The sequence below is a fragment of the Myotis brandtii genome, unplaced genomic scaffold (genome assembly GCF_000412655.1).
Source record: "Myotis brandtii unplaced genomic scaffold, ASM41265v1 scaffold155, whole genome shotgun sequence".
Lineage (NCBI taxonomy): Eukaryota > Metazoa > Chordata > Mammalia > Chiroptera > Vespertilionidae > Myotis > Myotis brandtii.
The window spans coordinates 3,031,294-3,052,920 of record NW_005355621.1 but is presented as its reverse complement, the minus strand read 5'-3'; the positions used below and the strand labels follow the sequence as shown (position 1 = coordinate 3,052,920).

General features: G+C 35.7%; 1 protein-coding gene across 3 annotated transcripts in view; it reads left to right on the top strand.

Annotated features, from left to right (window-relative positions):
* Positions 1-21,627, top strand: part of HCFC2 (host cell factor C2) — a 36,751-nt gene that overhangs the window by 11,222 nt on the left and 3,902 nt on the right. For 2 of the 3 annotated variants that reach the window (XM_005861679.2, XM_014536004.1), the window contains 9 exons: positions 1,411-1,517; positions 1,622-1,810; positions 7,942-8,109; positions 8,649-8,701; positions 12,727-12,904; positions 16,308-16,511; positions 17,134-17,207; positions 19,167-19,304; positions 21,211-21,396. In XM_005861679.2, coding sequence (XP_005861741.1) covers positions 1,411-1,517; positions 1,622-1,810; positions 7,942-8,109; positions 8,649-8,701; positions 12,727-12,904; positions 16,308-16,511; positions 17,134-17,207; positions 19,167-19,304; positions 21,211-21,396 — 1,297 coding nt within the window. The remainder of the gene's footprint in view (positions 1-1,410; positions 1,518-1,621; positions 1,811-7,941; positions 8,110-8,648; positions 8,702-12,726; positions 12,905-16,307; positions 16,512-17,133; positions 17,208-19,166; positions 19,305-21,210; positions 21,397-21,627) is intronic. The other variant, XM_014536003.1, reaches the window with a different exon arrangement.

The window sequence follows — 21,627 nt, the reverse complement described above, 5'->3', positions numbered from 1 at the left end:
AAAATTTAAGTATTTAATTAAATAGAGACTTTACCCTAAAAGCAGTGTTTTTGGAAACAGTTGTAATTTAGATCCTCATTACTTCTTTTTAAAAATTTTTACTAAATTGCCCTAGCTGATTTGGCTCAGTGGATAGAGCTGCAGCCTGTGGATGGAAGGATCCCAGGTTCGATTCCAGTCAAGGGCACAGACCTCGGTTGCAGGCTCCTCCTCCTGGTTGGGGCTTTTGCAGGAGGCAACCAATCGATGTGTTTCTCTCACATCTATATTTCTCTCTGTCTTTCCCTCTCTCTTCCACTCTCTAAAAATCAATGGAAAAATATCTTCAGGTGAGGACTAAACAAATGAAAACAAACAAAATTTTATTAAACTTACTGGAGTGACACTGGTTAATAAAATTATATAAGTTTCAAGTATACAATCCTGTAATACATTATCTGTATATTGCATTGTGTGTTCACCACCCAAAGTCGTCTCCTTCTGTCATCTTATTTATTAGTTTGTTTTTCAAAATAGACAAACAAAATATGTTTTAGGAAACAGCTAGTTGTAATTTAGAACCTCACTAGTTCCTTTTATTTAAAAACATTTTTTAATTTATTGATTTGAGAGAGAGAGAGCGAGAGACATCATTTTTATACATTCATTGATTGATGCTTGTATGTGCCCTGACCAGGGACCAAACTTGCAATCCTGGTGCATCCAGACAGTGCTCTAACCAACTGAGCTACCCAGCTAGGACTCATTAGTTCTTTTTAAAAAGTAGACATTTCTTAAAACAGCAGAACCCTTTTATAAAATGTAGCTTTTCATTGGAACTCTAATAGATAAGAGATTAAAAATAGAGCTTCTCTGGTTAGCTTGAAATCACATGGGACCCAAGCTCTACTGGATGAGCCTTTCTCCTTCATTAGCCATTAGGGGTGTCTCAAGAACTTCGAGGGCCCTAAGAACATAGTTTAAAGTTTTTTATTTGAGTGATATCAGTGGCCAGACTAATAAGAAACTTAATCCTCTTTGGTTACTATATGCATACAATTCTAAATTTGACTTTGAATGTCATGGATCATTTGAGTATCTTTCTGACTGAGATACCCTTAGTATATTACATCAGTATTGATTTTCAAATGTATAATAATTGAAATATTTGCCACTTTGAATAACTTGCCAGAGAGAGATCATTTTGATTCTTTATTGCTTCATAAAATTGTAAACACTTGAAAGAAGTCTACTTTATTCATTATCTTATTTCCATTACCTTGGCATTGACAAGTGAGTGAATAGTTCTATAGCTTGGTGTCAACAAATAAGACATTTAAGTCTGTTATTAGGATTTTAAATCTAAATAAAATTAAAGCTTTAGGAAAAAATTTAACTACTTTATGTTCTTTTTGTTTGTTTGTTTTTTAGGATGTACATTTTTGGAGGGTGGGTTCCACATAAGGGGGAAAATATTGAGGCTTCATCTCAAGATTGTGAATGGAAATGTACCAGTTCATTTTCTTACCTAAATCTGGGTGAGTCTTTTAAGAGTTGCTTAATCAAATAAAATTTATTAACAAAAGAATTTTTGTTTTGTTTAAGAATAACAGATTAGTCATGGATATTTCTATCTTTTTAGATACAGCAGAATGGACCACCCTAGTATCAGATTCTCAGGAAGATAAAAAAAATTCAAGACCAAGACCAAGAGCTGGGCACTGTGCTGTTGCAATTGGCACACGATTGTATTTTTGGAGTGGAAGAGATGGCTACAGAAAAGCACTGAATAGTCAAGTTTGCTGCAAGGATCTTTGGTATCTTGATACTGGTAGGTAAGAATATTCAACAGATAAAAATTTTCCTTTAGGTAAATAAGTATTGGAATAATGTCTGTCTTTTGAGACATTATTCCACTGCTTATCTTTCCCATAATTAAAAATACATAGGAGCCCTAACCGGTTTGGCTCAGTAGATGCTCTTCCACTCTCTGGACTCAAGGGTCCCAGGTTTGATTCCAGTCGGGGACATGTACCTTGGTTGCGGGCACATCCCCAGTGGGGAGTGTGCAGGAGGCAGCTGATCAATGTTTCTCTCTCATCGATGTTTCTAACTCTATCCCTCTCCCTTCCTCTCTGTAAAAAAAAAAAAAAATCAATAAAAAAAAAAACATAGGAGATGGGTGGAGGGGGCAAAAAGGGGAGAAATGGGAGACATCTATAGTACTATCAGCAATTAAAAAATACAAAAAAAATAAATATACATGGAAGAGCCCTGGCCAGAGTGGCTCAGTTGGCTGGAGCACCATCACATATTCTGAAAGGTTGTGGGTTTGATTCCTGGTCAGGGCATATACTTAGGTTGCGGGTTTGATTTCTGGTCAGGACACGTACAGAAGGCAACCAATTGATGTTCTCTCTCACATCGATGTTTCTCTCTCTGTCTCTCCCTCGACCTCCTCTCCTTCTCCCTCCTTTCCTCTCTCTCTCTCTCTGAAATCAATAAGCATATGCTTGGAGGAGGATTTAAAAAATTCATGGAAGAAATAATATATGTAGATACTTCACACTCCAGGAGAGTTTCTTAATTTCCCTCTCCTTGAGGGTAGACTGGATTTAGTGACTCCCTTCCAAAGAATAGAGTACGAAAGGGAAAAAATAGAAGCTTTATAGTGGAGAAACCTGGCAAACAGCACCTTAAGCGAGTAATCAAGGTTCATATCACTAGTGATAAGTCAAGTTGATATCATTTGCCCCTGCCTCCCATATCATGAGATAAGAAGAAACTTCACCCTTGTGATATCCCAAAAATCCATTACTCTATTCTGTGAGAATATATCAGACAAACCCAAAGTGAGGGACATTCTATTTTGCAGACTGTGTGAACAGTACTGTTCAAATTTTCAAAATGATGGAAAACAAGGAAAGACTGAGAAATAGTCACAAATTGGAGGAGATGAAGGAGACATGAAGACTAAATGCAAGGTGATGCCCTAGATTGGATCCTGAAACAAAAAAAGACATTAATTGAAAAACTGGTGAAATCTGAATAGTCTGTAGTCTATGTTAATTTCTTTTTTTAATTGATTTTTTAAAGAGAGAGGAAGAGGGAGATAGAGAGAAACATTGACTTGTTCCAATTAGTTATGCATCAGTTGGTTGATTCTTATATGTGCCATGACCAGGGATTGAACCCACAACCTTGGCGTATCAGGAAGATGCTCCAACCAACTGAACTACCCGGCCAGGGCCTCCAATGTTCATTTCTTAGTTTTAACAGATGTGTTAGCATTAAGGGGAAACAGGAAAGGATATATGAGAATTCTTTGCAATTTTTCTGTAAATCTAAAATTATTCCAAAATAAAAAGATTTTTTTAAAAAGTATTATAACACCAAAAATATTTTAAAGATGGAAATCACATCTATTTTTTCAATAAATATTCCTTGATTGACAGCTGTGTACCAGAAATTGTTCCAAATGCTAAAAATACAGCAATGAACAAGACTGATAGTTTCCCTGCTTTCAAAGATCTCATATTCTAAGAGAGTATGAGGGCAGGGAGATGACGGGAAATAATCCAACAAATTAACAAAATAAGTTCAGTTTCTGGTCAGTATGTGAAGACAGTAAGAGAGAACAATGAGATAGTGATGGGGGGTGTTGTTACTAGGAATGAAGGGAGGGGTGGCTACTTCAGAATGGGGAGTTAGAAAAGGATGAGATGGCATTTGGGATGTAATCCCAATGGTGAGAAGATGCCATCCATGTAAAAAGCTGGAGGAAAACTAGAAGAGGAGTGAGTGAATAGCAAGTGCAAGGGCCCTAAGATGGGAATACTTGGCATGTTTGGGAATAGATTTAAGCTGAGGAAAAGTGGAGAGTGCAGGAATGGAGGTTAGAGACGTGACCATAGGACAGATCATGTAGGGCCTCCAACACCGTAGTAGAGTTTAAATTGTTTTTAAAGTACAATAGTAAGTTACTTATTAGTTTGAAGGAGAGGCATGCTATGATCTATTGAACATTTTGGAACAGTCACTGCACTTGTGTGGAAAACAAATGATAGCGGTCAAAAGTGCACACATGGGAGGCAGGAGGCTTTTGCAGTAGACAAGGAAGTCAGACGATAGTGGTGACAGTGGAGATGAGGAGAAATGGATAAATTCAGAATATATTTTGGAGTTCTTGTTGATGGAACTGGCTGATGAATTGGCTGTGGCAGATGACAGAAAGAGAGGAATGGAGGATGAAGTTTTTTTGCATGAAAAATGTGGTGGTATTTCCATTTACTGAGATGGGGAAGACAGATGAGAAAACAAGCTTTGGGGAAATTGAGTTCCATTTAGACTGTGCTAGACCATGAAATAAGATCAAGTAGGCAGGTTAGTGAATAAAGAAGTCTGGAGGCCAGTAGAAAAATCAGATCTGGAGATGTAATATGTGTTATATGAGAAAAGCAGATGATAAAACATACCTATGTTTTTTAAAGTGTATAAACAGAAAAATCTTGAAAGATTCACTGTGTACCACAATATTGTCTACGGGGCTAGATCAGACATTTCTTAAAAGGTTTTCTCTCTTATCTGTATTATCTATAATAGCATATATTACTTTGGTAATGTAAAAACAGTTTAATTTTAAAATTAAGATAATGAAAAAATAATAAGTGAAAAAAGTTAGAGACTATGAAAGAAGCACATACTAGCAAGCGGGAGAAAAATATAGAAAATCCAACGTACTGATTCATATTTGAAATTGGGAATTATTAAGTGAAGTCCAAAGATAAGCTTCAGTCTCTGAGATTGGAAGAAAAATGTGTGCATGTAAATTTTTCTCAGTAGCAGATATGTCACTTTAAGCAGAGTCTCTAAGAGATCTATGACTTTTATAACACTTATTTTTATTTACTTACTAATGGGAGAAAGAGAGAGGAAGGGCAAGAGAGAGACAGACAGACAGACATCGACTTGTTCCATTTATTTATGCATTCATCGGTTGATTCTTTAAAAAAAATATGTGTGTGTGTGTGTATTATTGGTTTCAGAGAGGAAGGGGGTGGGGAGAGAGAGAAAAACAGCAAAGATGACAGAGAATCATTGATTCGCTGCCTCCTGCATGCCCCCTACTGGGGATTGAGCCCACAACCCAGGCATGTGCCCTTGACTGGAATTGAGCCTGAGACCCTTCAGTTCACAGGCTGACGCTCTATCCACTGAGCCAAACCAGCTAAGACCATCGGTTGATTCTTGTATGTGCCCTGACAGAGTATCAAAGTTACAACTTCAGTGCATCAGGATGACACTATAACCAATTGAGCTACCCAGCCAGGGCCCTGGATCTGGGACTTTTAAAAGGATAAAAGTCATTGGCTTTAAATAGCCATTTTTTCCATAAATCTTTCCATAAAAGGTGTTAGACATGAATATTTATCTAAAAGTAATTATGGCTCTCTGTGTCTGTCCCTCCATCAGAGGGCAGGCTCTCTCTGTCTGTCCCTCGAGTCAGAGGGCAGATACTTAAAAAAATAAAAAATAAAAAATAAAATAAAAGTAATTATGGCCACTAATCATAAGGGCCATTTTGCTTTTCCTTTTGATAAGTTAGCATCAATTTTGTGGGTGGTGTATGAGGGCTCTTCATTTTGCTTTTTTTCACTTTTAAACTTTGTGCACTTGATAATATTTAAAAGAGTAATACAATTCCATTAGGCTTTTTATGAATAGTGGTCTTTTGCTCCCACTCTCCTCCCATTATCCTTGCCTCACAAGCATCTATTTTTAACTCTGTTCATTCTTCTTTGATATTTACTTCCATATCTACATATAACATGCGTATACTGTTACTTGGATTTTTTTCAGTTTAGGCATAATATGCTCACTTTCTACTATAGAAGTTAAGGATTTATCTTTCCCCACCATTCCCTACTTCCTATTCTCTCAATATAAATACACCAACATTTTGTTAGAGGAATATTCAATGTTTATATCATGACTATGTAAACATTGTTCACAGGTGGGCCATATAGAGTATGCTGAATACCTTCCTTGTCCTATTTTTTATTTGCCATGGATTAATAACTATCACTTTTGTTTTAGATTTGTATATTTTTTACCACTCATTCAATCCATACTCTGTTATTTGCTTAAATTTTCTCTCATCTCCTTATGGTTAGAAGCATCAGATGTTCTATCAAATTTCATCATCTTGAAGAGATTACTTCTGCTTCAATCTGGGTGATTGCTCTCCACAGATTGAGCACAGCTATCATCTTGGAGTCTCCCTTCAGCATCCTCCTGGGGATATGTTTTGCCTCTCACTTGTACCGGATTTCCTGTTTCCTGGATCCTGTGTTTTTCCCTATCTTAGTTTATGTCCTCATTTTTTGTGGAACACATCCCAGGAAAAGGGTGCATAGGTGACAATTTATTTTGAGATCTTGCATTATTTGAAAATATGTTTAGTCTTCCTTTTGACGTAACTGACGGTTTGCATGGAAATATAATTCTACATTAGAAATCATTACCCTTAAGAATTTTGAAAACATTGTTATGTTGTATTCAAGCTTCTAGTGTTTTTGTTGAGAAATTTGAACCACTTCTGATTTTTGCTCCTTTTAAATGTGTCCTTTTCCCTCACTCCTGATAACATTTAGGATTTTTTTCTTCATCCCCAACTTGTTCTTAATTTTCATGATGATGTGCTTGTTGTGTGCCTGTTTTTAATTCATTGTTTTGAGTACTCAGTGGACTCTTTCTGGAATTTCGTGGTCTTCAGTTCTGGGAATTTTCTTGATTTATTTCATTGATTTGCACCCTACTGTTTTCTCTCTTCTGTCTTCATGTAACTTCTGTTAAATGCTTGGTTTACCTCCTGTAACCATACTTTTGTTCAGGTGTAGGTTGCTGTACTTTGAGTAACATAAATAAATTGGATTGTTAATAGGGTCATGGAGGAATATACAATGGGAATAGTTAAAGGATCTAGGCTTAATTATCCTCTGAATTAGGCCCATCCAATTTTTTCTGTAATGGCTCAAGTAGTAAATATTTTAGGCTTTGCAAGCCGTATGGTCTCTGTTATAACTACTCAACTCTGTTGTTGTACCATGAAAGCAGTCATAGACAATACATAAAAAAATGAGCATACCTTCAATAAAACTTCATTTACAAAAAATTCACATGAGCTATAGTTTGTTGACTGCTACTCTAAAAGATACGAAGAGATATTAGATATACTCTGTAGGGGTTAAGTTATCATTTATAGATTTCAGTTCACTAGAAGAATTAATTGTCTTATATAACTGTGCAAAGATGTGATATACTACCTCTGGAATTGTGAGTTCTGTGGTTTGGCAGGTAAACTAAAAGAGGAAAAGGATATCGTAGAAATAATCTCAGTTCCTTTTTTCAAGTTCTAAGAGTCTGTAATTTTTATTTGTTTTGGAAATGTTGGTAATATTTTATACCACAGTAATTACCTGTTTTGGATAGTACAAGTTTTGATAAAAGGGTATTAACTTCAAAGAGGTTATGTTGTTCCAAAATATCATACCCAAATCACCTAGCATTAACAGTATTTCTAACATGTATACTGTTGCCTAAAAATTGACTCATAAAATTAAAAACTTAGAGTAGGTAAAATTATGTAGCTATTACTATGTAATACTTCCCCTCACTTCTAGGATTAAACATTTTTTTTCTGAATCTGATGATTCAAATAGGTTGGAACTACATTATTTTTAAATTTATTTATATAAAGGATTAAATAAAAAAATAGAACCCCAAACTATTTTCACTTGACCTTCCATAGCTGTGTTTATTTGAGTAAATTTTTTCCCTCTTGGTAAACAGATGAAATATTCATTGCTGACATTTTCAGAGCTCCAGGTCTACACAAACTTTTATATGCAAACTATTGACACATTTGAAGCTTATAATATCAATATCAATATTGTTCTTTAGAGAAACCACCAGCCCCATCACAAGTACAACTGATCAAAGCCACTACCAACTCTTTTCATGTCAAATGGGATGAAGTGCCTACAGTTGAGGGCTATCTTTTGCAGTTGAATACCGACTTGCCATACCAAGCTGCATCATCAGATTCTTCAGCAGCAACAAATATGCAAGGTAAATTGCATACTTAACATAAATTGTCACACTTATAGCATGTATGCTTTTTTTTTTTTTTAAGATACTAAAAAGCCTATGAGTAGGCCTGGTGTAAGAAATCTTATATGATGTTTCCTGTCTGGTAAATCAAATATGTTGTGTTTCAACTTTGTAACTTGACTGTTTTACAATTACAATGTAGTAGAACTCAGATATGTAGGGTAGCTTGTTTCTTCAGTTCATTTTGATGGACTTTCTTAATTTGACAAGCTCCTTAACTCCAGGAGATGATTTTAATTAGCTTTCATACGTATTTTGGCTTCCCCCGCACCCCCCAAATATTTTTAACTAACAGGTACTTGGAAAATAAAAGCAAATTTAATTTTACATGTTCCCCAAGAAATGATTTCAGTCAATTATTAAGAAAGCAGATAAACTTTGATAAAGATAACTACTTTTTAACCTTTAACATTTAACTCTTGAAAAATTTTTTATTGTAATATATTTTATTGAAGCTAATTTAGATCATATCAGTCTGAACTTTCTTATTCTTGCAGGAGTCAGGATGGACCCTCACAGACAGGACAGTAATAGCATCATTCCTAACAGTGTAAGTTTAAAAAAATTTAGGATGATAAATGAATGTGTATGGTTACAGTCCCATGTTTTAATATTGTTAGCATATTACCTTAGGACAGGAGTTTTCAATCCTGGCTGTACATCAGAATCACCTGTGAGATTAAAAAATAAACACATAGATTCCCAAGCCTTTCCCCAGATCTAGTAGTAGCAGAATCTTTAGGATGATGCTCAGGTAGCTGTGTTTTTAAAGTAAGGTCCATAGATCATGGTGACAGTAGCCTGAATTAAAAACCCCTGACCTCATTACACATGGCATCAGAGGCTAATCCATTATTTATACTTTTGCCATTTCTAAATATTATACACATTTTAAATTTCTAAAGGTGTACTTTCAAAATATATATGAAATATATTTCTTTAACTATGTATTTTGTTTACCAAAGAATATGAGTTGCTAAGTTGAGCACCGGTGTGTGTGAGGTTATCTCTTGTTTATGAAGTGCTTCACAGTAGGTTTTTGTAGAGATTAATGAATAAGCTTCCTAGGATTTACACTGATTTTATCTGGCAAACTGTGCTTTTACATTCACAGTACATTCTTTTCAAGGGAAATGATGTAGATATAGGCTCAGGTGTTCTGAACATGGCAGAGGACCTGTAATAAGCAAAAAAGACTATTATGCCAAAAAGGGGATATAACAAATAAAGCCCATACAGTCATTTCTGAATAGCCCATATTAATAGACTCACACAAACACACATATAGTAATCCCCCCCTTTTCTGTGGGGAGGTAACTTCGAGACCCCCAGTGGATGCCTGAAACTGTGGATAGTACCAAACACTATATATTGTTTTTTCCTATACATACCTATGATAGAGTTTAATTTATAAAATAGGCACAATAAGAGATTAACAACAATAGTTAATAATAAAATAGAACAATTATAACCATAGACTGTAATAAAGGTTATATGAATGTGGTTGCTTGTTTCAGGAGATCCCTTGCTAAAGCCTTCATATGGGCTAAGTGCTTTCTGCACAACATGTTGGGACCCATTTTCTGTTTATTCTTTCACCCACAAATTTAATGTCTTCTCCATCTTAAGCACTTACCATGTACTGTGGCTGTAACTTTCTCAGTTTTAGGTGCGGTAGCAAAACTAGCACAAATTTCTTTTTCCTTCACAATTTCACAAATAGAAGGTTTGTTCTTATCATAGATCTTAGCAACCTCACTATATGATTTTTAAAAATTTCCTTGTTGAGAACTTTCACCTTTTCACTTAAAGAAAACACTTTATAGCTTCTCTTTGGCATATTTAAATTGCCAACATCACAACTCTTGCACTTTGGGGCCATTGTTAAGTAAGAGTTATTTGAAGGCAAGCTCTGTGATACCACAACAGTCCATCTGATAACCAAGATGGCTATTAAGCGACCAGTGGGTAGGTAGTGTATACAGCATGGCTACACTGGACAGAGGGTGGATTCTCATCCAGGCAGGATGGAGTGGGACAGCGGGAGATTTCACCATGCTACTCAGAAAAGCATGCAGTGTAGAACGTTTGAATTATTTATTAGTTGTTTATTTCTGGAATTTTCCATTTAATATTTTTGGCCCATGGTTGGTTGACAGCAGGTAACTGAAATCACAAAAAGCGAAACTATGGCTAAGGGGTGCTATACACACATATATTATATGTTGAGTTTATATTTTATTTATATACTAGAGGCCCAATGCACAAAATTCATGCAAGAGTAGGCCTTCCTTCCCCTGGCTGCTGGCACCGGCTTCCCTCTGGCACCCGGGACCCAGGCTTCCCTCCGGCCACTGGCAGGCACCCGGGACCCGGGTTTCCCTTGCAGCCTGGCTTCATCGGGAAGGTCGTCTGGAAGGACATCTGGTCTAATTACCATATTATTCTTTTATTATAGATTCTTAAAAAATTTTAGATATACTACAAGGTTTATAATGAAGTATAATAATTGCCCACTCTGTCCCTCTTGATTATGCCTCTCTAGAGACAGATATTCCTTTATGACTATTTGAGTTGGATTTTTGGAGGAATCTCCTGAAACGTGTTTAATCTGCTATGTTTAACCAAAAATCCTCAGGGCTTATTTTTTTCTCATTTTGAACAATTCTAGTTAGACTAGATAGATACCTGATTTTTAAGCAAAGAGTACATTAGAGACATTACAACATGGAGACTTTGGAGTGACATACACCTTGGTTCAAATTCTAGCTCTGTTATTACTGACTCCCTGACTGTGGGTAGATTATTTATGGTCTCTGAATCTCATTTTTTTCATGAATAATAGGGGTCATATTATTCAACTTAAAGAATTCCTGTCACATAGTATAATGCTTCCTAATGGTTGTGGCTAGCATCATTATTTATTAACAGTAGCACCATCACTATCAATTAGAAGAGAAGTATAGGGCATGTTAAGTCTCCTTAGAACCATGAGAAGTTATAGTTGACAATATAGTTATAAAAGTAACAACAGGTAACTAAAAAGGAGCAGCAATATTGGAGTATCAATGAAATCAGATCATTTTTATGGTTCATTGGACCTATAAGTATCCTATATAATAAAACACTAATATGCAAATTGACCAAACGGTGGAACGACTGGTCGCTATGATGTGCACTGACCACCAGGGGGCAGGTGCTCAATGCAGGAGCTGCCCCCTGGTGGTCAGTGCACTCCCACAAGGGGAGCACTGCTCAGCCAGAAGCTGGGCTCATGGCTGGTGAGCGCAGTGGCAGTGGCAGGAGCCTCTCCCACCTCTGCTGCAGGCGGACAGTAAGGAGCAAGGGGTCCCAGACTGCGAGAGCCCTGGACTGCGAGAGGGATATCTGACTGCTGGCTTGGGCCCGATCCCCTTAGGGAGGCGGACATCCCCCAAGTGGTCCCGGACTGCAAGAGAGCACAGGACTGTGAGAGGGCGCAGGCTGGGCTAAGGCACTTCCCCCACCCCAGTGCATAAATTTCATGCACCGAGCCTCTAGTGATAACAATAACAATGAGGGAATTTGTGGTCTGGGCCCTGGTGCCATTTGTTGCGCCCTGAGGGATCCTGAAAGAGTGAAGTTACTAGTCTATATAATAAAAGCCTAAGCGACCATTACGGTGGAACAACCAGAACGACCGCTCAATGCAGGAGCTGCACCCTAGTGGTCAGTGCGCTCCCACAGGGGAAGTGCTGCTCAGCCAGACGCCGGGCTCACGGCTGATACGCGCAGCAGTGGGAGCCTCTCCCACCTCTGCAGCAGTGCTAAGGAGCAGCGAGCAGGCGGGCGGTAAGGAGCGAGGGGTCCTGGACTGCGAGAAGGTGCAGGCCGGGCTGAGGGACCCCCTCCCCTCCAGGGCACGAATTTCATGCACTGGGCCTCTAGTTGTAATATAATAACTGATATTCACATTAATGACTTGAAATAGAAAAAAGTTTAAATGTGTTCTTTATAGTATGTTTACTAAGAAAAATAAAATATAATTAGAATGATTCCTATCTAAAATGTTTAATGGTAAAGTATATTGATATGTTTGTGTATTAAATATTGATATCTATATGGGAAGTTCAATTATACAGAATAATTATTTTGCTTGAAGAGTCCATGTAACTGAGATTTTACTTTTAGTAGTTGTCAGATCTGTAATATACATGTCTGATCCTTGTTAAGAAAATTTGACCAGAATGTTAGACTTAGTAGCTGTGGTGCTGTCTCCTGTGTTACATACATATTTACTTAAATAATAACTACAACTTATAAAAATGTAGATTTTCCCCTCAAAATATACCCTCCCTTTTCCCTTTAGAACAAGCCATTTGAGAATGGAAATTAAGTAAAAAGAAATTGTCTTCTTAAACTAATATAAATTTTAAAAATAATTCTTACAAATTAAGAATATAATTTACACTATTTCATATTTTGGGTAACTTATTTTCAAAATCATTAAGTTATAAGTTATTTTGCTTGTTTTTTACATGTATTTCTATGCAATTGAGCATTGCTTGCTACAACAAACTATTTTATTTCTTGTAGATCAATGATATAATGAACAGTGCAAAAACTGAACATACAGCTATGAAAGTAACTTCAGTGAAAAACAAACCAGATCTCAAATCATCAACTGATTCTAATGCTGTTTTACATTCACCTTTGGCAACTAATGCTTCTAATCATAATAGTTGTATGGTGGATATGCTAAGGAAAAATGAAGGTAATAAAGACAGTGTTTTAACTAAAGCTAAAGCTTTTTATAATAATGGTAGGGAATTTTTGAGTGTTTAAAAAAGTAAATGTTACATGGTTTTGATCCATTTTCAAAATAATAATATAACAAACAAATTGACTAGAGTGATTTGTGATGTCAATTATAAGCACTAAACTGGATAGTAATGAATAATTATGAGCTATGGATTTTAAATAACAATAAAAAATACATTTGAAAATGAAAAAAAAAAAAGAATTTGAATGAGGAAGCTCTTGTATGACATTTGCAATTGGCCAGTGTGTTTGTAGTTGGCCAATGTGTTCAGCGTCACTATCCTATTGCTTGTTTTGTTAACATTTATAACTGTTTGATATTATTTATTTTGGGCAGGGAGTTTTTGTCTATCTTGTTCACCTCTATTTTCTTAGCACCCAGATTCATGCCTGGTAAAGTAGTCACTTAGTAAATATTTGTTTAGCAAATAACTGGATTATTTTCAGAAAGATGGTTCATTTATGAGAGCTGTTGCAATCATGGAAAAGCTTATAATTTGGTGATCTTTATATTTAAAATAACTTAATTTGAATATTCTGAAGCCATATGAGATATAAGCATTGCCTCTGATTTTAATATCTAAAATTATTTTATAAATCTCATTCTGATACTTCCCTGACATAGGATCATGTGACTTTATTTTCAGTTTGAAAAAATTATGACAGCTGATTAAATTTAATTCCCCTTTAATGATTCAAACTTAGCAAGAGGAATATTCTTTTTATTTCCATTTTTCTTCATAAGTTGATGGCAGATAAAAATATTCAAGGAAAATAATTTCCTATAAGTTTTGTCATTTCATTACTTGTAGAAGAGGAGAGTGCTTTTGTTTTGTTGATTTTCTGATGTAAGAAAATTATTTGGTCAAAATTATAGAAACTTGGACCTAGATCTCAACTTTAATTTCTTTCTTATACAGTGGGGCCTTGACTTACGAGTTTAATTCGTTCCGAGACCGAGCTCGTTAAGGAGCTCGTTAATTCAAATTACTCTGTCAACTCAATGCAAAAAATCAGCCGGAGAGACAGCTGGTATCTCAAAAAGTTGGTAGTCAGGACACTCATAAGTCAAGGCCCCACTGTAATTTAAGTTAATGAGCTCCTTAACGATCTCCTTAACGAGCTCGGTCTCGGAACGAATTAAACTCGTAAGTCAAGGCCCCACTGTAGTGATTTTCTATGTCTATTTTATAAAGAAGTTTATACCCTTGAAAACAAATATGAGCTTTGAGATTTCAAAATCTTAATGTACTCTAAATTCTACATTGTAAAGCAGTCTGGATAAAATGAATATTAGGCAAATGGGAAAATCAAAGTAGTTATACATTGACAGTACCTGGCACATCATCGACACTCAAGGGTCTGAGTGAATAGCTACCCAATCTCAGGTTAACATGAGCAGATTTGGGTCTTTTCTCTGCTGGTTAGAATAGCTGGCATTTTTCAAGAGTGACATGATTAGTGTTTTGTTTTGTTTTGTTTTGGAAAGGGCACTCTAGTCTCATCATCAAGAAGAACTATAATAGAAATTGATTGGGAAACTTGTTAGGAAACTTTTAGGACTGAGAGATACATCGAGACTAAAGCAGTGGGTGAGTTGTAGGAAAGAGAATACAGTGGGGCCTTGACTTACGAGTGTCCGGACTAACGAGTTTTTTGAGATACCAGCTGTTTCTCGAGTGTCCGGACTAACGAGTTTTTTGAGATACCAGCTGTCTCTCGGCCAATTTTTTGCATTGAGTTGACAGTAATTTGAGTTAACGAGCTCCTTAACGAGCTCAGTCTCGGAACGAATTAAACTCGTAAGTCAAGGCCCCACTGTACATCATTTTGGAGACTATTAGACTTGAAAACTGGTTGGATATGATAAATAAAAATGAGTTGAACATGACTCCCAGTGTTGGACATTCGATGGATGATGATACTTGTCATCAAGAGAAGAAATATAGGAGCAAGTGTGAATTTGACTGTTTTCGAGGCATTTGAGGGACATATGGTAAAGATTTCTAATGGATGGTTGGATACTTAGGTCTGGAGTTTAGGAGGCAGTTCTTGTCTGAAAGTATAAATTTAGAAGTTAAGGGTCTCTAACATGTAAACTTCTCAGAGCAGGGACCCTGTTTGATGTGTTCACTGCTCTATTTTACAGCCCTTGGCACAGTGCCCACGTGTACTTGAGAGAAGTATAATCATGAATGGTAGTTAAAGCACAGGGAAAACATGTAAAAGGAGAAAAGAAGAGGCTTAGGAATACCTGCATTTAAAGGATCATTTGAAGGAGAGAAGCTAGCTGAAGAGATTGAAAAGGGGTTCCTAGCAGGTTAGGAAATGAACCAAAAAGATTGGTATCATGTTTTCCCCTCTGTAGTGGGCATCACAGTTTGTGACTAGTGTATGCATCTCTCTCTCTGCCATGTGACTGTAAGTTCATGAGATATGGCCCATACTTTCTTTGTTTCACCATTATAGAAACGAGCACAAAGTCTGGTAAATAGTAAATCTTCAATATTGTAGAATGAATGAAGATAAGTTATAGAAAGGAGTATATGGTCAGCATAGTTTACATTGCAGAAAGGTGAGGTAACTTAAAATTGAAAATTATCCCTTAGAAATCATTGCTGTCTGCCAGAGCCATTTCATTAAAGTAGGTAGTGTTTTAGAAACCACATTTGGAGAGGGCAGGAAAATAGGGACTGTTCTGAAGGGAATAGTAAGGGGAGAGAGTAACTGGGGATAACTTGGGGGGGCGGGGTCAAGGAAGGTGTTTGTTTGTTTGCTTGAGAGACTTGATAATGTTATGGACTGAGGGCCAAAAACTACTGGAGAAAAAGAATCTGTAAATTCTGAAGAGAGAGGAATGACTGGTGAGAGGGTCCCAAAATATGGGGGAGGAATGGGACCAGGAAGATAGATAACACTTCCTTAGGAGAGAGGTCAGCTCATCCTCTGAAATGAAGAGAAGATGGAGAGAATGGACACAGTCACAAATACCTTTCTAGTTTAGGGCAGGAGAAGGCACAAAATTGATGGCATTCACGCCTGATGACCTCTATTTTTTCCCCTAGAATGGGAGGTAAGGCCATCTGATGCATGATTTAGTAGAGTTGGAGAACAATGATTCAGTGTTTAGAATGGAAGAGGGAGCTGAGAAGTTGGACATCTGTTTTGGATATTATACACTTTATTTTTCTAAATATTTTCTGCCTAATGGTTAATTAGTATGAGTGACATTTGTGGTGCTCATGTTTATGATTTTAAAATGGAAAAATACCAAGAATTATATGATAAGAACTATAAGATACAACAATTATCTGCAGGTATTATGTTAATAATTGATCTTTTCCCTTTAATTTTAGGTCCTCACACTTCAGCAAATATAGGTGTTTTAAGTAGTTGCCTGGACTTAAGAACAGTAATTCCTGAAGCTTCTGTATCCAGTACTGTTTGCAGCGCACAAACTATGGTAACCCAGCAGACCATTAAAACTGAATCATCCAGTACAAATGGGGCAGTTGTTAAAGATGAAACTTCACTAACAACATTCAGTACCAAATCTGAAGGTTTGAAATGTGTTTCACATACTGTATTTTGAACCATTTTTGTATATAAATTCATCAAACTTATTTGTTTTAAATAGGAAATGAAATGTGTTTCACATACTGTATTTTGAACCTTTATTTGTATATAAATTCATCAGACTTGTTTTAGATGGGAGTTGCATTTCACTTTGGATTGAATTATGTATAAACATATAAAGCATTTCAATTAAAATGATTATGTAATATACTCTCTGCTGCCTTACATAAAATATTGAAATCATCACACACTGAAACACAATACCGTGAATATATTCAACAATTTTTTTTTCCTTAGAAAAGATTAGTTCTAGACTATGGAGTAGCAATTCTCCCAGCTTGATTGATTTCTGATTTTGTAAATCTCATTTTTTTTGCAATTAGGAATTGTGTTTCATCTTTGGTAAATATTTGCTGAAGTTATAGCTGGTTATCAAACCCTGGAAAAATCAACTTTGTGAATTAGTTTGAATTAGAGGGTACATATTTCTAATTATTGTGATTTTTTCCCCTCTGGCTAATTTGGCATATTTATAAATTATATTTTAATGTGTCTGTTTGATAAGTGATTATGTAAGTCTTACCTGATGAATTGTTTAATTTTCAGTTGATGAAACCTGTGCATTGCCTGCAACTAAGATCAGCCGTGTGGAGACACATGCTGCAGCAATGCCGTTTTCTGTAAGTATATGACCTGGAGACAGCGTGTGTTTACAGACGAGTAAATAGACTTTAAATACTGAGCAGCTTTGACATAAATTCACCGAAAGATTTATGTGTGTTCTCTAGTAATGATTTGACATAGATTGAGAAATAAAGAGTTGAATAGGAAGAATGTTCACAGTAATGATAAGTGAAAAAAGATACACACACACACACACACACACACACAGAAATACATTCATACTGTGGTCCCAATTTTATTAAAAAATACACCTAATACATTCATTTATACATCACATGAGTTCACACACATCCACACTACCATGCTAGATGAATTTTTCTAGGTTGTGGGGCCAAAGACAATTTTTACTTTCTTCTTTATGCTTTCTATATTTTTCTATAATGAAATGTGTTACTTTCATAATAAGAAATGTGTATGTAGATATATATGTAAATTACATTAATGGTTTTATGAGTAAAAGGATATGTTATGGAACATAAAACTTGAATGACTCTATTGCTAGCTGCTTAATTGGAGAACAGAATATTGTGATATTGGGTTAGACATACCTATAGGGTAGCCCAGTGTTCTCTGACATTGGACAATATTATTTGCTGCCAAAAGAGAAGCCAGAATGGGTCTGCATGGCACCAAACTTAAAATGCTAGGAAAGTGCCTCACAAAGATACCAAGATTGTCTTAATTAGGTAAATATAGGGACAATCATGTTTGTGTGCATGTGTGTGCATATACCTTTTAATTTATTTTTAAATTATCAATCATTTCAACTTTATTGCTATGAGCAAGAGTTTTTATTTGACTTACTATTTACTTTTTAGAGTTTTCAATTGTCTATTGTTTTAGTTTTTTTTAAAATCATGATTTTACGGATTTTGATCATATATTTACCATCATCAGCTTTTACCTTTACAGAATGTTAAATCCTAGTGTTCTAAGACTCTTCTCAGGGAAGAATTATTAAAGTGAACTTTTTTCTCTTAAATCTATTTTGTGATGCATCAGCTAGAATGGTATTTGTTATTTCATTTCGAGCCAGTTGTTTTATAAAAGTTGTTGATGAGAGTTTTTACAACTTTAAAAATGAAAACAAGTTCAAAGCTATTCCTTTTTTCAAAGAAAAACCTTAAAGACTCTTGGTTAGTTGTCATGTGTGATAGCCTAAATAACAAATAATGTGAATTGTAAGCATGTACCTCTGCTGTTATATATTTAAGACAGAAATAAATAACTGAAGTGCACATTTGTTTTGAGCTTCTGGAAACAGTGTCTCATTTATAAAGAAGATGGCTTAAAAAGGTTAGTTCCAGGGATAAGTATAATTCACTTATCACTAAAAGTAGCTTAAGGTAGAGGAAGTTTATTTGTTTTAAAGCAAGGCAAAAAATGTAAAACTGTTTAATCTGTTCCTCTTTAGTATATATACTAAAGTGTATTCAAATTGCATTTTAGTTTTGAACATTTTTTCTCCTTTTAGGTTTGGAGAATCACAGGTATTTCAAGTGCAAAGATCACTGAATTTCTGCTAGTTGTTTTTGAATCTAGAAATAAGCCAGCTTGGAATGAATTTTTTCTTATTAGCTCCTTTTGGAGCAAGTTGTATTGTCACACTAAAGAGATTACGTTTTCTGAGAGAGGCTCTGAAATGACAATGTTCTATAAAACAGCTGGCATTTTAACATACCACTAGTGGATTGGAAAGCATGCTAACTCCAGCGAGGGTGATAGTACAGAGCTACTGACCTGGAGAATGCCTGTCACTCCCTGTGTTTGAATTGGCATCCCTGTTTCACTGTCAGTTGACCTAATCTCTTAAGAGTTTATTTACTTATGAACTATTAATGTTGTGGTGTTTACCCATATGCCTATTTGTAGATCACTGCATGGAGTTATTAAATCTAGAAATTTATTATATGCTCAAAAAGAGTCTTCATAAATTTTTTTTCCTCTGAAATCAGAAAGAGACTCCTTCAAATCCAGTGACTACAACGAAAGCAGGAGAACGACAATGGTGTGATGTAGGAATTTTTAAAAATAACACAGCGTTGGTGAGCCAGTTTTATTTGCTGCCAAAAGGGAATCAAAGCATTTCAAAGGTAGCTATTGATGTATTTTCTACACTGTGAGTTATAAGCCTCTAGAATGAGGTGTTGTTTTTTTATGTAACTTTAATTGAAGACACTTGAATGCATGAAATTAGGATCTGTTCACAATCTGTAATTGAGAATTCTATATACCTAGTTATGTTGTATTCTTTTTAAAGGATCTTTCTATAAAATACATCACAAGCAGGTTATTTATTGATTTTTATTTTTAAATCCTCACCCGAGGATATTTTTCCATTGATTTTAGAGAGAGTGGAAGAGAGAGGGAAAGACAAAGAAATATCGATGTGAGAGAAACACATCGATTGGTTTCCTCCTGCATGCGCCCTGACAAGGGCCCAGGCCTGGGAGAAGCCTGCAACCAAGGTATGAGCCCTTGACCGGAATTGAACCCGGGGACCTTTGGTCCACAGGCTGACACTCTATCCACTGAGCCAAACCGGCTAGGGCACAAGCAGGTAATTTAAAAATCTTATACAATCACTGGGCTGGATTTTGAGTCATAAATAATATAGTCTGGCCAGTATAGATAAGGATTTTTTGAAATATATCTAATTATATTATGTGATGTGTTTAGAGAATAGAATATTTTTCTTACTCTGAACTTTATTTCTGAATTCACAGCTTAAAAAATTTAAAAGCCCCTGTAGGCTAGTGAATACAATTTAAGTTTCCCTTGGTTCTGAAATCCCTTAAAGGAGGACCTCATATATATAAGTGAGACATTAACCCTCTGAGGATTGTGAAACAGATAACAGCGCCAAAGCATACTGAACTAATTTTTATCTGGAATGGTAAATTTCAGAGAGAGAATTGCCAAGAAATAGATTGAATCTCTCAAAGATCTGCACAAATGGTGAATATATCATTTATCATTATATTTTAGTTTTTCTAATATTACTACTGGTGTCCCTCTTTTTCATATTGGATTTTTCCAATTCTCGAAAACAAAATAGAAATCGTGGTTAATAATTTGTTAGTATTATGCCTAATAAAATTTCTGGCTGCAGTTTGATTTCATGTGTAAGGAAATACCTATATAAGGCCCTAGCACAGCCGTGGGCAAACTACGGCCCGCGGGCCGGATCCGGCCCGTTTGAAATGAATAAAACTAAAAAAAAAAAGACCGTACCCTTTTATGTAATGATGTTTACTTTGAATTTATATTAGTTCACACAAACACTCCATCCATGCTTTTGTTCTGGCCCTCTGGTCCAGTTTAAGAACCCATTGTGGCCCTCGAGTCAAAAAGTTTGCCCACCCCTGCCCTAGCAGCTACTTGTTTTTCCTAAAAGGTAAAAAGAACTTAACATTTAGAATCAGTAAACTTGGTTTTGCTTGATTAGTTCCAGCACTCAACAGTGTGACCTTGGACAAATCACTCATTTAACCTCTCTGAGACTCAGTTTCCTATGGAGATGACATAGCTCCCTTAAAATGGGATGATGTGTTGGTGCTACATGTTTCACAGAGGTGTAGTAAGAGTTAGGGAGAATATGTAAAAATTATTTGAAAGTTATAAATATTATAATCTTCCCACTTAGAGTATGAAATCCATTTATTTAATATTTATTCAGCATGGAGATGAGATAGTTGTTACTTTGTTTATAGCGATCCTTAATATTTGCTACCTATGCACTCTTCATGTGCAGAATACCCTTGCACTTCTTTTTGTAATCAGTGATTCTCAGCTGGAAGGGCACTTTTCCTCTGAATAAGAATCACCAATTTATGGGCTCCGTTGTTTTGGTGTTGGAGGTCTCATTCCATGTGTGAAAAGGGGGAAATACATAAATGTGGACTAGAACCTTTAAACAATTCATTCTTTAAAAGTTTTGTTTAATTACAAAATAATTAATTACACCTTTTCTTTACTTTTGCATATATTGCATTTTAGATAGGAAATGCAGACGTACCTGACTACAGTTTACTTAAGAAACAAGATCTTGTTCCAGGCACAGGATACAGATTCAGGGTTGCTGCTATCAATGGTTGTGGAATAGGCCCTTTCAGCAAAATCAGTGAATTTAAAACTTGTATTCCTGGTTTTCCTGGAGCTCCTTCTGCAGTCAGAATTTCAAAGGTGAGATGTCAGGTTAAGACTTGGTTATGTAAATTATTTGAAACTTTGTACATGAAGTAAAACTGTCAGTAAAGAGATTCTTGTTAGTGTCTAATGAAATGGGAGATATTTAAAAGGGGTGATTAAAAGATTAAAAGAATATTTTTTGCTAATCAATCACAATATTTTTAAGGACCAAATTTTAAGTAGAATTACAGCATCCAAGTTAAAGAAAGGGAAATCTGCTCTATT